This window comes from Eurosta solidaginis, chromosome 5, assembly GCF_040869045.1.
Source record: "Eurosta solidaginis isolate ZX-2024a chromosome 5, ASM4086904v1, whole genome shotgun sequence".
NCBI lineage: Eukaryota > Metazoa > Arthropoda > Insecta > Diptera > Tephritidae > Eurosta > Eurosta solidaginis.
The window spans coordinates 121,942,633-121,958,232 of NC_090323.1; the positions used below are offsets into that span (position 1 = coordinate 121,942,633).

A 15,600-nucleotide genomic window follows, 5' to 3' on the forward strand; every position below is an offset into this window, starting at 1 on the left:
CGGGCGTTGGTACTCGTGCGTTGTCGCTGGCGTGGCCGCCTGACCAGTCGGCGTTCGTGGCCTCTTGTATGGTTACGCGTCCGGCGTTTTTGGAGCGTGCGGAAAGGCCATGGTTCCGCGCCATTTTGGCTCCGTCTTTCGTGGGCTAACAGGGGTCGGAACGGCCGTGGGTCCGATCCCCCGATTTCTCGTTGTTCGTGGGCTAGTAGGGATCGGAACGGTCGTGGGTCCGATCCCCTACTGTTTGATTGGGCTATATGGGTGCCCGCTCCACTCTCGGATGATAAAGGTTGCTCGTCGGTAAAGGCCGACTCGTCTGATATTTGTTTTTTTTTTCAAGGGAAGAATAGGCAATGGTGTAACCTACTCGCCAACCGCACGAAAATTATATATATATGTATATATTGATCTGGCTATTAAATTATAAGGGTCAGACTTGGCCGATTCGTCTGGTTTTCCCACGATAAAAGTAAAACACAACAATGTGGCTTACTCGCCACCCGCACGTAAATTTATATGTATGTATGTATCGGTGTGTGTATTAATTTATTTGCAGATTATTTTGTGCCGCAAGACAGAGAGCAGGGGGGAGCAATTCCAATGTGTATTGTGCGAAGCAAAGGGGGGCCACTCGCCACTGGGGGCCACTCGCCACTTGAGCGTTCAATTTTATTATAAAAAATACGTGAGCGCGTTGATATAAAAACTCGACGAAAAGTGTAAAAACTCAGTGAAAACTGTTGTAAAAAACTGTGTTGATTGAACTAGTGAAAATTAAAGTGCTTGAAAAGAAAATGAAAATTGCCACTGCCGTATGGTGTTAGATTTTTAATATGAATGTGAGGTTATGTGCACCTCTTCCTTGTGCTGTGTCCGGAGAGCCTTACCGCTGGTGGGGGGACAGACCAGATAGTCACAAGGAATCTTAAACGAAGTTAATGCAACGCGTTTGCACTTATTTTTCTTTTTGGCACTAAAAATTTTTGTTTTTTACACTTTTCGCGGTTAATTAGAAGTCACGTATCGCAGTAAATTGATTTTTTTTTTCACACTTTTTATTTTATTGTTTTAACCAAAAAAAAATGTGGCAAGAAATATATAAACTTACGTGGCTGCTGCGTGAAGTAGTGTTTGTTGTTGTGTTGCTGCGGTAAATTGCCTAGATGTGTAATGCCACCAGAAATTAAAAAATACCACCACGATAACTTGCACCAGGAGTGTACCACCAAGCGTGTAGATCACCAATAAAATTGTTGAGTGTATCACCACGAAATAAACAATACCACCAAGAGTGTAAGACCACGAAGATATATACTAAATGCTGGTATCACCAAGATATTTGTATGAGAAGTTTTGAGTGTATGTCGACGTTGAAAGTGTCACCAAGATGTTTATCAAAGCGTATCACCAAAAATGTACCCTAACGGACTGGATTTGTCGCGGTTTTGTGTATCACCAGGATAATTTTTGTCGAAATTTGGCGCAATGTGGACTGTATATTTTATATAGGTGTTGGTTCCTTTTTACGGGGAGAAAGGACCATGTACAATTGTGGTGTTTCGCAGACTCGGCAACGGAGTGGAGGCACCCCAATTGCGTTTAGGTTAGATTTAAATGAAAGGAAAAAAAAGGCGAGAGGTATTTCTCGTTATAATAATGATTTTATTTGAAGTGAAAATTATAATTAGTACAATAATTTACCTTGTATGAAACTTGTGGCGGGGCTTCTCGGGACGGCTGGTTGTAGTTCGCTCAACGATCGCTGGAAAAGTAGACGGTTGCCTTGTCGAGGACAACCGTTGAACCGCGGAAAAAGTCTCCAGTTTTAAGGGGAAGCTTCCCCACATAGTTGTACCGGCATGGTAGGGTTATGTTGTCCGTACACATATACATGCAGGTGGGCGAACTAGGGGTCGATAAAGTGGTGCTATTAGGGTGGCGCAAGTTAAGAAGAATTTAGGCTTCGGGCCTAAACAATAGCTATTAATTTTTTAGTGATTGGATGTGTGGACGGTACACATATTGGTTTACAAAAACCTATAGCTAACGAACACATGTACTTCAACCGTAAAGGGTACCACAACATCAACGCTATGATTGTAAGTTGCTATTAAATATTCTTATTAAACATTTTTAAAACAATTATAAAAATTCTCAGATATGTGATCACACCTACAAAATATTGGTAATCAAATGTCAATACGATGTTGCGGCTCACGATTCCTTCATTTGGAAACATTCCGATCAGAGAAGGGATTTGGAGGATGAATTTCAACAGAACAGGCATTTAGGTAAAGTTATTGGGTGCAGCGAACTTTTTTGTACCAATAATTAATTTATACATTTACAGAGGAGATTCTGGCTACCCATTTGAGCCGTGGTTAATAACCCCATACAGAAGCACATCAGACGGTTCAGATGAATAGTATTTGCAGTTAAAGTTGGCGATTTTCATGTGGTTGTTGTTGTGTTCGTACCCCCAAAAAAAATTGTGCATCACCGTGGCGGTAGCCACGGTTATATCACACACCCGGACTTGTCATGGCGTAGCCCAGGGTTATTTTTTATAAGCGCGGCCAAAGGCCGCCAACGCAGAAAGATGTTCTGCGCAAAAATACTATGGATCCCACCCCCGGTTTCGGAGGTACCCGCGGGTCTTTTTTCGGGTTTTCGTTAATATCTTTTGAACGAGTTAAAATTTTTCTTTTCCGCCTTCGGATTATTGTTCTTGAGATTAATACGCGTCTTTTGACACCTCTCTCGATATTTTTTGACGCGTATTAGCAGTCGACCCCTCAACTAGACTATTACCATATCTCCAGACAGAGATAAAATTTTTCTTTTCCGCCTTCGGATTATTGTTCTCGAGATTAATACACGTCTTTTGACACATCTCTCGGTATTTTTGGTAGCGTATAAGCAGTCGACCCCTCAAATAGACTTTTACCAAAATTTACCTTAATCATTTGCTTAAGCGCCTTGAATCCCCACTCTCCTTTTTCACCGCCTTCCAGGTCAAGCACCTTTTGAAACGAAGCCAGCGCTCCATTAGGATTATCTTCCTTTAGCGATTTACTATTGTAATATTGGTTTTCGATATCCACATCTGGTTCGGAGTTGCTATCCTCTGAATATTCCTGCAAAGACACTTCCGGTTATTGGCCAACTAGGAACTGCATGGGAAGAGCCAACAGAACAATTTTTCATTCCGCTAAACTTACCAATCCATAATCTTCGTCGTCTTCGCACATAAAATCATCCTCATTATCGGATATTACAGTAATATAAATAACAAAGAAAACGTCAATAATAAACAACAGATTATTTTGACAGCTGAAATGTTACCAGTGTTGTTAAATACACGCAGGGAAATTTTAACCGAGTTTGGCGTTCTTTTCGTACTCGCTTAGAATAGAACGCGGATGTTGTTCCCATTTTTTCTCAATCTGGGCTCGAATCGTAACACACGATCACGGATCGGTAACCTTACGACAGAAAATTACGTGATACGTCAGACGTATAAACATAATGGGATTATAACATACGATAGCAAACGGAACGTAATTTATTCTCATTTCACAATAATTTTTAAGATCCACATTAGATTGGATTGTATTTTTAGCGCACAATAGACTTTGAACTGTCAAATTGGTTGAAAAAAATATAAAAAATAAAGTAAATAATTACGATGGATCTAATTTTATTATTTTGTTTGAGCACAAGTGATAGCGAAGGCGATGAAAAAATTGTCCGGAGGCGGCTAAGAGAACGCAGTAACCCGTTGGACTTATCGAGCAAAGCCTAAGCATGTCATTGATGTATTATTTCGTTGTATCAAAAAATTATTTCAGATTCTTGAAGAGATTTCGCTTAACTAAAGAAGCTTTTGGTTACCTTCTGGAGAAATTAAATTTGAAGCAAGCCGATGCCAAAGCGGTTCCTCCAATTTTGCAATTGGCAGTCACGCTTTCATTTTTGCTAGCGGTGGCTACCAGCACAATGTCGGTAGTGACTATTTAGTAGGAATGTGCCAGAGCACTGTCTCGAAGTTGACATCACATGTTGTTGCCGAGATGGAGAGGAAGTGTGTGCGGAATTTATATGCTTTGAACCAGATGACTCCCAAAGCTGTAAAGAATGGTTCGTGGAAAAATATTAAATACCTGGAGGTAAATTTAAGAATAATTGTTATGAAATTACAGAACATAGTTATTAATTTTTTAGTGATTGGATGTGTGGACGGTACACATATTGGTTTACAAAAACCTATAGCTAACGAACACATGTACTTCAACCGTAAAGGGTACCACAGCATCAATGCTATGATTGTAAGTTGCTATTAAAAATTTTTATTAAACATTTTTAAAACAATTGTTTTTGTTTTTATCGGCCTATTGATAAATCATTCAAAGTTCGAATCGAGCTCACGGCCAGAACAATAATTTGTTTCTAATGATAATTATTGTTATTTTTTAATTTTTCTAAATTTGAAAAATTGTATTTTGTTTTTGGAATAGTAAGTAGAAAATTTTTCATATTCAATTTTCTACTTACTATTCCAAAAACAAAATACTATTTTTCAAATTTAGAAAAATTAAAAAATAACAATAATTATCATTAGAAAAAAATTATTGTTCTGGCCTTGAGCTCGATTCGAACCTTGAATGATTTTTAAAACAATTATAAAAATTCTCAGATATATGATCACACCTACAAAATATTGGTAATCAAATATCTATACGATGTTGCGGCTCACGATTCCTTCATTTGGAAACATTCCGATCAGAGAAGGGATTTGGAGGATGGATTTCAACAGAACAGGCATCGAAATTCCTGGCTTTTAGGTAAAGTTATTGGGTGCAGCGAACTTTTTTGTACCAATAATTAATTTATACATTTACATAGGAGATTCTGGCTACCCATTTGAGCCGTGGTTAATAACCCCATACAGAAGCACATCAGACGGTTCAGATGAACAGTATTTTAATGACATTCACTCTAAAGAAAGGTATATTATTGAGAGAACAATTGGCATTCTCAAAGGGCGCTGGAGGATTTTAGGACATGACAAAAGAGGAAGATATCATCCTGCAAAAATGGCAAGATTTGCAGATGTTTCTGCTGCATTACATAACATTTGCATTAAGTTTAAGATACATTATGAACCGTCAAATCTTCGCTCCGAAGATCATATTCTAGAAATTGAGACAGGCGAAACAAACCAACTTACTAATATAGGAAAATCGATAAGAAATCAAATAAAACGTTCACTTTTAAGGGTATCCTAAGCAATGATATGTTCCTAAATAGCTTCAAAATTAAGCCTGGCATTATTTAAATAAATGAAATTATTTATTAAATTCAATATTCTCTTTCATTTTTATTTTAAATATGTATATAGAGTATGTACCAAGTAAATATCACAGTACCTTAAGTTATTCTTCAGGTAATCTTTGTAAAACATAAATCAATTCATTTTCTGTCAGGAACACACCTATCATCGGTTCAGGAACACACATGCAATCGATTCACAATACACATTCCTATATATACATATTACTGCACAACCACTTTATTATTGTACACACTTGAATAGACATATTATTAAAGATTGTTCTAGACACGAAATATAATATAAAACGTGCCTTCTCAATCGTTCTATTTTATTTAACAAAAGTAATTTGTACCAAAGTTAAGGTACATTACATGGTGCCGAAACCCGAATTAAAGCCAAAAAATGCCAGAATCAGCAAGTAATAGCGAAAAACCGGGCCACGATATTAGACCACCAAAAAGTTTTGGCATCAACAATTACCAAAATGTGGCAAACGAGTGGAAATTGTGGCTTCAACAATTCGAGTGGTCCGCGATCGCGACAGAACTGGATACTAAGAAACCAGAAGTGCAAGTCGCAGTATTCATGTCGTCGGTAGGAAACGACGCAGCAGTAATTTACAATACTTTTAATTTAACAGAAAGTGATAAAAAAAGGGTCAGCACAATCAAAATGCGATTTACATAATATTTTACACCCCAAATCAACGAAACGTACGAAAGATATGTATTCAACACCTTCGTACAAAAGGAGTGTCAAACATTTGATGAATTCGTTACAGATCTAAGAAGCAAAATTAAAAATTGTGGTTACGGGACGTTAGAAGACACTTTAATTCGCGACAGAATAGTAGTGGGTATAACAAATGACACAACAAGAGAAAAACTACTAGCGGAAAGTAAATTAACCCTGGAAAAAGCAATAGATATATGTCACTCTGCAGAGAATGTTAAGATGCAGGTAACAACAATGAAGCAAGCGGCCACAGTTGACGCCGTTACGTGGAACAAAAAGCAAAATAAAAGAGACATCAAAGAAACTAACAAAAAAGATGAACCCTTCCACTGCAATAGGAGTGATACCACGCACGGTCGCCGTAACTGTCCGGCCTTCAAAAAGGTTTGCCAAAAATGCAAAAGAAAAGGCCACCTTACCAAATGTTGCAAAAGCAAAACGGTCAACGAACTGGTCCAAGACCGAGAAAGCAACGATTACAGTTTTTTAGTGTCTACGGTAGGTGCGGATTTAGACAATGTGTGCGTCGAAGACTGGTATGAAAAAGCTACGCTGGCCAAAAACGTAATGGTAAAGTTTAAGCTTGACACAGGTAGCCAGTGCAACGTGTTAAACTACGAAATAATAAAGAAAATAGACGTTCACATCAGTCCATCGCCAACAAAGCAATTAACATCGTTTTCAAACCATAGAATCCCCGTACTGGGTGAAGTGGTCATAGACACGCTTATTAAAAAACAAGAGGTACCCATAAAATACTTAAGGCTGGTTTTCATTATGTCAAAATCACTGACATCAAATACTGACTTAACTGTCACCATGGCGATTTGGTGTCAAATGTGTTTTCATTACATATAAAAAACTGGCATGAAGTCGATATAGCAGTGTGTGTTAAAGACTGTCATCAAATTCTGGTGTCAGTCGATTGACATCCAGTTTTCACCACTGTTGTCAAACGTTAAGTAAATATTTTTGACAGCCCATCAGCTGTTGCATTCTTTTGAACAAAAGACAAAAATAAAAGTGGAGTGCGAGAGTGAATTAAATTTTGTAAAAGTCGATCAAATAATTAATTTTAACAAAAAAATGCTGAAAAATAAACAAATGGCGATAGCTGCTGCGACTCTTTGTTTTGTGACAAGCCTAAGGGCATGGAGAAGAAAGCGGCACCAGCTAAGGAAGCGGAAGCAGTGGTGGGTTAGGCCAGGGCTTCGGAATGGAGGAACATGTGGGTTCTACGCTACATTGCGTTCTAAGCTGTTCGTGCTAGATCCAAAATGGTGTAAAAATTTTTTGAGGATGACTCTGGAGGACTTTGACTTTCTGGTGGAGCGCATAACCCCATACGTTTACAAATCTAATACGAAGTTCCGGGATGCCATCTCGGTAGGGTAGAAGTTGGCAGTAACTTTAAGTTACTTGGCAACAGGAGATAGCTTTTCCAGCCTGATGACTGTTTTCCTGTTGGGAAAAACTACCATCTGTCATGCAATACGTGAGACATGTCGTGCTATTTATGAAGCTTTGAAAGACGATTTTTTAGAAGTGAGTATTCATGTGATTTCTTTAATCAGTCAGAAATCTACACATATATTAATGGTGGTTATATTTCGTCAAGGTTCCCAGCAGTCATGAAGAATGGACAGAAATTGCTCAACGTTTTGAACAGCGGTGGAATTTCCCTAATTGCTGTGGGACACTTGATGGGAAGCATGTAGCTATTCAGGCACCTGCAAACTGCGGCTCTGAGTACTTCAATTATAAAAAATTCAACAGCATTGTTCTCATGGCTCTAGTGGACGCCGACTACAAATTTTTGTTTGTAGAAGTTGGAGCATATGGCCGTGAATCTGATGGTGGTGTATTTGGTAGGTAATTCTGCTACAAAATCTTGAAATTTAGTGTAAATAATCATTAACTCTTATTCCAAAATACACAGATATCCACTTTCTACTGCACTTGCTGAAAATACAATTAATTTTCCACCACCGAAGCCACTTCCACATGAAGGAAATGAAATGCCTTTTGTCATTGTTGCTGACGACGCTTTTCCTTTGAAAACGTACATAATGAAACCTTTTTGTTATCGTGAACAAGTTATGTCGCACAAAATTTTCAACTATAGGCTATCTCGAGCCAGAAATGTAGTTGAAAATGTGTTCGGAATATTTGCATCGCGGTACCGAATTCTGAGAAGGCCAATGGACGTGAAACCAGTATACGCGAAAGCTATTGTTCTGGCCATTTGCGTCCTACACAATTTTCTTTTAAGCCGCAAATCAGTATATGTGAGAACATCTGACGTAGATAGTGAGACAAATGGTGTTGCTGTTCAAGGTAATTGGCGAATGGAGCTTGGAGAAAGCGGAATGCTCCCATCAATTCGGCCAAGCAGTACTTTAGGTAGGCCAGCAAGCAATGCAGTAAATGTGCGTGAACAATTTATGGAGTACTTCATGACACCTCATGGTGAAGTTGCCTGGCAATACAACAGAACAATACTACATGACTCATTTTGGTAGTTTAGAAGCAAGTGTGCAATAGACCGGGTTGTTCCTCAAAATATTCTTTTTGTTCGTCAAATTAAAGTGCTTTGAAATTCATGGCAATGTTATTTTTGAATTATTTGACAAAGTTTTTAAACAAAGAAGTTCCAATATTTTTTATGTTTGGTGAATATTTTTATACCTCTGTTTGATGAAAGAAAAATAATATTTTAAGGGTCTACAACTCGGTATCTGACACAACTATGTGAAAACGACTTCCGAGCTCAAAAGGACATTAGAAGAAATTGGGGTAATAGTCTAGTTGAGGGTTCGACTGCTAATACGCTACCAAAAATAGCGAGAGAGGTGTCAAAAGACGCGTATTAATCTCGGGAACAATAATCCGAAGGCGGAAAAGAAATATTTTATCTCTGTCCGGAGATATTTGCAGTTGAAGTTGGCGATTTTCATGAGGTTGTTGTTGTGTTGTACCCACCAAAAAAAATTGTGCATCACCGTGGCGGTAGCCACGGTTATACCACACACCCGGACTTGGCATGGCGTAGCCCAGGGTTATTTTTTATAAGCGCGGCCGAAGGCCGCCAACGCAGAAAGGTGTTCTGCGCAAAAATACTATGGATCCGACCCCCGGTTTCGGAGGTATCCGAGGGTCTTTTTTCGGTTTTTCGTTAATATCTTTTGAACGAGTTAATATTTTGATTTTTCGCCTTCGGATTATTAATACTGATATCAAGACACGTCGACTGACAGCTCTCTCGATATTTTTGGTTGCGTATTAGCAGTCGACCCCTCAACTAGACTATTACCGAAATTGGCTCTCAAGGTAAACATTTTGCCATATCAATCGGATGTCAAATAAAAAAGTCACACTAAAAAACTATTTGTTTTTGTAAGGATAAAAAAAACAAATAAATTTTCCGAAACCCTCTCAACACGAGCTTCGAGTTTATTTATTATGTTAACTAATTTTTATGAAAATATGCTTCATGACCCAATACAGAAACTGTGATTTTTTTTTTAATGTGGCGGTTCTGAGAGCAGAATTTTGGCAGGCATGTAGCTTCTTCCAGTGGGTAATTTTTAGGCTTGGCGATCGTATAGGGGACGCGTAGCATGCAATTTGCTGGCCAATTGTTTTGTATGTGGTAATGAGCGTTTCTTTGTCTTTTCCCCAAGTACTGCCAGCAAGGGATTTGAGGATTTTATTACGGCTCTGGATTTTCGGCACAATTGCGGCTGCATGCTCACCAAAATGTAGGACAGTCGGTAGCGTAGTGCCATCGACGTTGATGTTCGAAATGGTCGACATTTGGGATGTCCACGTTGTAAATAAGGTCGCGGAGGATTTAGTCGGTGAGAATGCCAGGTTTCGCGAGACGAAAAAACTGGAGAGATCAAGGAGGTAGTCGTTTATTCTATTGCAAAGCTCATCGATCTGTGGGCCTGGGCCTGTGGCCATTATTGTGCAGTTATCGGCGTATAGAACATCACCCTGTGGCATCCCTTGTTTAATTCTTCTTGGTTTTGATGTTTGATTTCTAAATTGAACCGATGCCTGCCGACCACCCAGATAATTTGCGGCCCACCTTTTAAGACATGGAGGAAGGGTAGACTCTTCCAGGTCTTGCAGTAATGTGCCGTATCAAAAGCTTTTGATAGATCTAGCGCAACGAGTACTGTTCTATGGTGGGGGTTTTGATTTAAACCGCAATTTGTCTGGGTGCTGATGGCATTTAGCGCGGTGGTGGTGCTATGGAGTTTCATGAAGCCATGCTGATGACAGGCTAGCTGCAAATTTGCTTTGAAGTAGGGGAGCAAAATGGCTTCAAGCGGTTTGGCTACTGGCGATAGGAGAGATATCAGGCGATATGACTCTCCTATGTTAGCTGGTTTCCCAGGCTTTAGTAGCTGCAACACCTTGGCCATTTTCCATTTTTCGGGAATGACAAAGGTGGAAGGAGACAGGTTGAAGGCATGTGCTAAATATTTGAAATCCTCTTTCCCCAGGCTTTTGAGCATCCTTAAGCATGGCTATGCCGTCTGGGCCCACTGCTTTGGATGGTTTAGCATGACCGATGGCGTCCTCAACCTCTCTGGCGGTGATGGTAATTGGAGACGCGCTGAATATATGTTTATGTGCGCATCTGTTGGCACTCCGTCTATCTTTGCCGACCGTAGAATGCATTATATATTGTCGGCAGAAAGCGCTCGCGCATTTTTTCGCATCCGACAGCACTTTATCGCCAAAGGCGATGGTAATTTTGTCATTGTGCTTAGACGGATTCGATAGGGACTTTACGGTGGACCAAAGTTTACCCACACCGGTAGAGAGGTTACAACCTCTTAGGTGCTCCTCCCATTTCGCCCGCTTATGTTCATCCACAAGCAATCTGATGCGTTGGTTTATATCCCTTGAGTACGACGCTGATATCAGGGCGGTATCCACTGGGGCAACAGGTGACAGGAGGGATGTAGATGTTGATGATTTCTAATTTTGCATCGCCTGACCGGACAGATAGGCCTTGACGTTCTAGGACATTGTCCCTGCGGTCGATGCCAGGATCAAATATATGATATTGCACAAAGTGATGTATGATAAACGTGAGGCCGCCTCCATTTCGGCTCATGCGATCTTTTCTGTGGACATTATACCCAGAACAGGTTTGCAGTGCAGATCTTGCTGTGAGTTTAGTCTCTTGAATCTCAGCAATGCGGATGTTGTGCCGCTTCATGAAATCGACTATCTCCGTGATCTTCCCAGTTAATCCATTACAGTTTAACTGCAGAATTCTGAAGTGCATAGGGGGAGACGTCGCCACTCTGGGAGTAAGTGACGGGTGACTACGCCTGGGTTGAGGAAGGCCAGGACGCAACTGCTGTTGTGGCCTGGGACTGGGCGTCCTTGGGCAAGCATTGGGGTTCCCGGTAGATTGGGGTTTGCGACCTGGCAACATGGCGCAATGAAACCCGTCGGGGGGTTGCCGTCGCGGAGACCAGAACATCTAGGAAAGTGGCACCGTCCATGGCAGGAGCTGCGTTGGGCGGATGTCGCAAACGTATATATTCTATGCTGGTAAACGGTGCAAAGGGAGGCAGGGACTAAGAGTCTGTTTCCCTGATCTACACAATTGCTGGTGGCAAAGAGGGGGAAGAAGACGGGGGCAGGGGCTGAAGCTCGGCATTGCTCCCGACTCTACTACGGAGATTGTATGTATGAGACAAAATATTTCACTAAACCTCCAATACCGTCACAAGAGCTTTTGCCATGTCGTGTTACAAAATCACTTTAATTCTGAAAAATAACAACAAATGATTGTTTTGAATAATAAATATGATATTTTAATTAGTTTTAAGCATTTGGCATTGATCGCCTTGTATGCTGATATGTAATGCATTAATATATTGGAAAAAAGATTAATATTCAAAAATTCATATTTCGAAAACAACGAGCTTTGGCCAATGGATATTTACCCAAGTTGTAACATAAACTACTCACTCGATACAGAAAAAGTTTAAACAAAAAAGAAATAACCCTTTTTGAGAAATTAATTTTTGAAAAAAAGTCATACTTTTTTACTAAATACTACAAATTTTTTTTTTAAACTATGCAATTGTTTATAAATTTATATAAAAGTAAAGGTAATAACGAAAATTTCAAAGAAAAATCATGAGAATCGGTCAAAAGTTATTGACAGTTGAAAAAATAGGATAGAAATTATTTGTAATTATATTTTTTTGGGAAAACGCAAACAATGTTTTATTTCTTCATAAAGCTTCATTATAAAAATGAGATTCAAAGATAGCTATGACCGCCATTTTTGAACTTTTGAGTATTCTAATCTCTGAGTATAATCGGACCACCAGGCTGTTTCGGGGTATCATAAAATCTCAAAAAATTTAAATTTTGGATTACATCAATTTTCTATGAAACGAGCGATATGTACAAATAAAAAGTGGCTTGCGTATTCAAATTTTTTTTTGATTCAGTCTTTGCTTATTATTAAGTTCAATAAAGCTGTTCAGTTTAATATACGTTTTGTAGTTTTTAAGTCTTTGAATAAACAAAAAATGGCTTACGTACTAACATTTTTTTAAAATTCAGTCTTTGCTTGTCATTAACATCAATAAAGGTGTCAGTTTAATATACATTTTTTTTAAATAACATTTTGTACTGTTTAAGTCTTTGCTTTTTACATTTACGCTATTCACAGGGGTGGTAAATAGGTATGTATATATTAAGATAAATAAGATACATTTCATTTGGATTGAAATAAATAAAAATAAAAACACACATTTCATTTGGACAAAATGGAAAATGTTAACATAGTAATTTATGTGTATTTAATAATTTTCGTAAAAACTTTATTTTTTTTTTTTGTGTTGTATGAAAGAAATTGCTTAACACCCTCGACGAAAAAAAATTTCACTATATTTTAAATGAAAATATACAAAAATGTAGGTACATATGTTACGAATGAAACCATTTTAAGTTTTGTCCCAGTTTACTTCAGTTCACTGTATACAGTGTTCCACAAAAGTCTACTTAGATGCAACTAAATTTCTTTTTTCAAAATTTGCATAACAATTTTCAGAATTTTTTCGAATATGAAGTTTTGCAGCCCATTCAATTCTTGTATAATAATGTGTAACTTACAAGGAGATCGCTCGCTTCCCTAATTTTTGATAATTCTTTTTTCGATCTTAAGTTTTTTTACCCAAAGACGTCAGAAAAAAAAATTGCCACCGTGGTGTGATGGTAGCGTGCTCCGCCTATCACTCCGTATGCCCTGGGTTCAACTCCCGGGCAAAGCAACATCAAAATTTTAGAAATAAGATTTTTCAATTAGAAGAAAATTTTTCTAAGCGGGGTCGCCCCTCGGCAGTGTCTGGCAAGCGCTCCGATTGTATTTCTGCCATGAAAAGCTCTCAGTGAAAACTCATCTGCCTTGCAGATGCCGTTCGGAGTCGGCATAAAACATGTAGGTCCCGTCCGGCCAATTTGTAGGGAAAAATCAAGAGGAGCACGACGCAAATTGGAAGAGAAGCTCGGCCTTAGATCTCTTCGGAGGTTATCGCGCCTTACATTTATTTTTTTTTTTTAATTGTAAAAATTACGACGGCATTATTCTTTGCTAAAAAAAGAAAAAGAGAAATTAACATTTTATCAATATTATTGCATTTGCTCTTACCGTGCAAATTTGTTCTGGTATTTTAATACCAGCTCATACAACTCAGCCTTGAATTCCTTTCCCAGTTGAGGGAGTTCAGTTGACCATTCACGGTCATTTGATGCCACAAAATTGCCCAGGTCATCCCAAGCATCAGCTTTTGCGGCCGTTGACATTGTCTCTAATGCTCGTTCCATTACCTCGGATAAACCATCGTCATCTTTTTTAGCGCGACGTCGTGACACTGATCCTCGGGATGTTGACGGTGTTGACATCGAGTCATCGCAGTCCTCAGAACCGTCTGTGTCACCCTGGGAAGCAGGTGAACTCTGCTGCGATGGACATTTCTATAAATCAATAGGTACATGTTAAATAACCGCTAATTATTAAAAAAAATGCGCCTGAGTGGAAGATTACCCTATTTCAAAAAAAATTTCAAAATCACCCTATCTCATAATTTGTTTGAACAACGGTTAAAAATAGCTTTTTCGCAGAATATATTCAGGGTATTCGTTTCATTTCTTATATATGCCTCGAAAAGCTTGTATAATGTAATGTAAACTTGTATGAAAAATTAGATATACATATACGAGTTTTACAACACACAACAACAAGCACTGGCAACATAAATTAGTTCTGCTATTTATGGCGTGACTATGGGAGCTAGGAGGTACCCCGTTAATGCGACAGTAAAAGTGAGCATATTTTTCCATACGCAGTACCATGCCTATCTAAAACAACGAAAATTCGAGTTAGACCACTTGTGCTTTACGACGAATATAAGCGTATAAACGAATCCCCTGATTATTTTATTTCTTTTGTTAAAGAGCTAAATGTTATTCGCAAGAAAACGATCAAGAAATTCTTGAGCGTTTTTTGGCAAACAGCACTGACCCCTTAAATCATGTCGATCGTTATGAAAAAGATATGTGTATACATTTACATACATATATAAGTATCTGTATGTTTATAAATACATATATACTTACACTTGGAAGATTGGACGTTGTGTTGGCCTCAATTTGCAGCGACGGCTCCAGGAACTTGAGGGAGTTGTATAGCGGATTTACTGCATATGCTCGTACCGCACCTTGTCCACTTTTGCTCTTATGTTTTCTGTTAAAGGCCGCCTATTATAAATGTTAGATTTAGCAATTACATATATATTTATAAAGAAAAAAAAGAACTTACGCGGAAAGAGCAGCGCAGGCTGTTCCATTTGGCAGATACCTCAGATCGCGCCATCTGTAAGATATCTGCCACTTCTTGCCATTGAGCCTCCCTCAAATTCCTGTCCCTGTATTGAGGCGACAGAAAATTCCAGGTACCGTCCCTTACCTCTACTTCTTGGACCAGCTTCTCAGTTTGCTTCGCTGTCCATTTCTCTGTTAGTTTGCGCACACGCTTCTTTTTTTCCGTGGTTCCGACTGGGTGAAGGAAAGTTGTACAACTGGAAGTTAACCCGTCCATATCGCTGGGTGGGTGAAGGAAAGTTGTATAATTTGAAGTTAACCCGCCCATATCGCTCTCCATTTTAACTATAAACTCTAAACTAAAATTCAACAAATTAATATAAGTATAAACATTTTCTACAAATTTTATAAAATTTACCTTTCTTGTGAAATTATCTGTGCACTAATGACAGATTTGCCAGCATGTTGGAAAATCTGTTTTGTGTGTCAAACGTTGCCAACTGCGCTGGCAAACTGAAACTTGGTCGTTTTCACTTGGATGCAATTTTGTTTGACAGTGAGCTGTCAAACCTGACTGCAAACGCAACTGACACTATTTGGCAACCCGTTTTCATTATTTTGGCAACATTTGAAAACATATATTCCGTAATGAAAACGAGACT

The 15,600-nt window shown here is 38.8% G+C and overlaps 2 protein-coding genes across 2 annotated transcripts; one reads left to right on the plus strand and one right to left on the minus strand.

The window, feature by feature from the left end:
• The first annotated feature begins 5,903 nt into the window (after positions 1–5,903).
• Positions 5,904–9,490, plus strand: LOC137252013 (uncharacterized). The gene is made up of 3 exons (XM_067787138.1): positions 5,904–7,615; positions 7,689–7,942; positions 8,010–9,490. The coding sequence occupies exons 1-3, from the start codon at positions 7,520–7,522 to the stop codon at positions 8,590–8,592; spliced, it is 933 nt and encodes a 310-aa protein (XP_067643239.1). The 5' UTR covers positions 5,904–7,519; the 3' UTR covers positions 8,593–9,490.
• A 4,272-nt stretch (positions 9,491–13,762) lies between these two features.
• Positions 13,763–15,252, minus strand: LOC137233605 (uncharacterized). The gene is made up of 3 exons (XM_067756739.1): positions 14,937–15,252; positions 14,735–14,875; positions 13,763–14,092 (listed from the first exon to the last, which is right to left on the minus strand). Exons 1-3 carry the CDS (start codon positions 15,213–15,215, stop codon positions 13,763–13,765), a joined length of 750 nt encoding a protein of 249 aa, XP_067612840.1. The 5' UTR covers positions 15,216–15,252.
• Between the last annotated feature and the right edge of the window lie 348 nt (positions 15,253–15,600).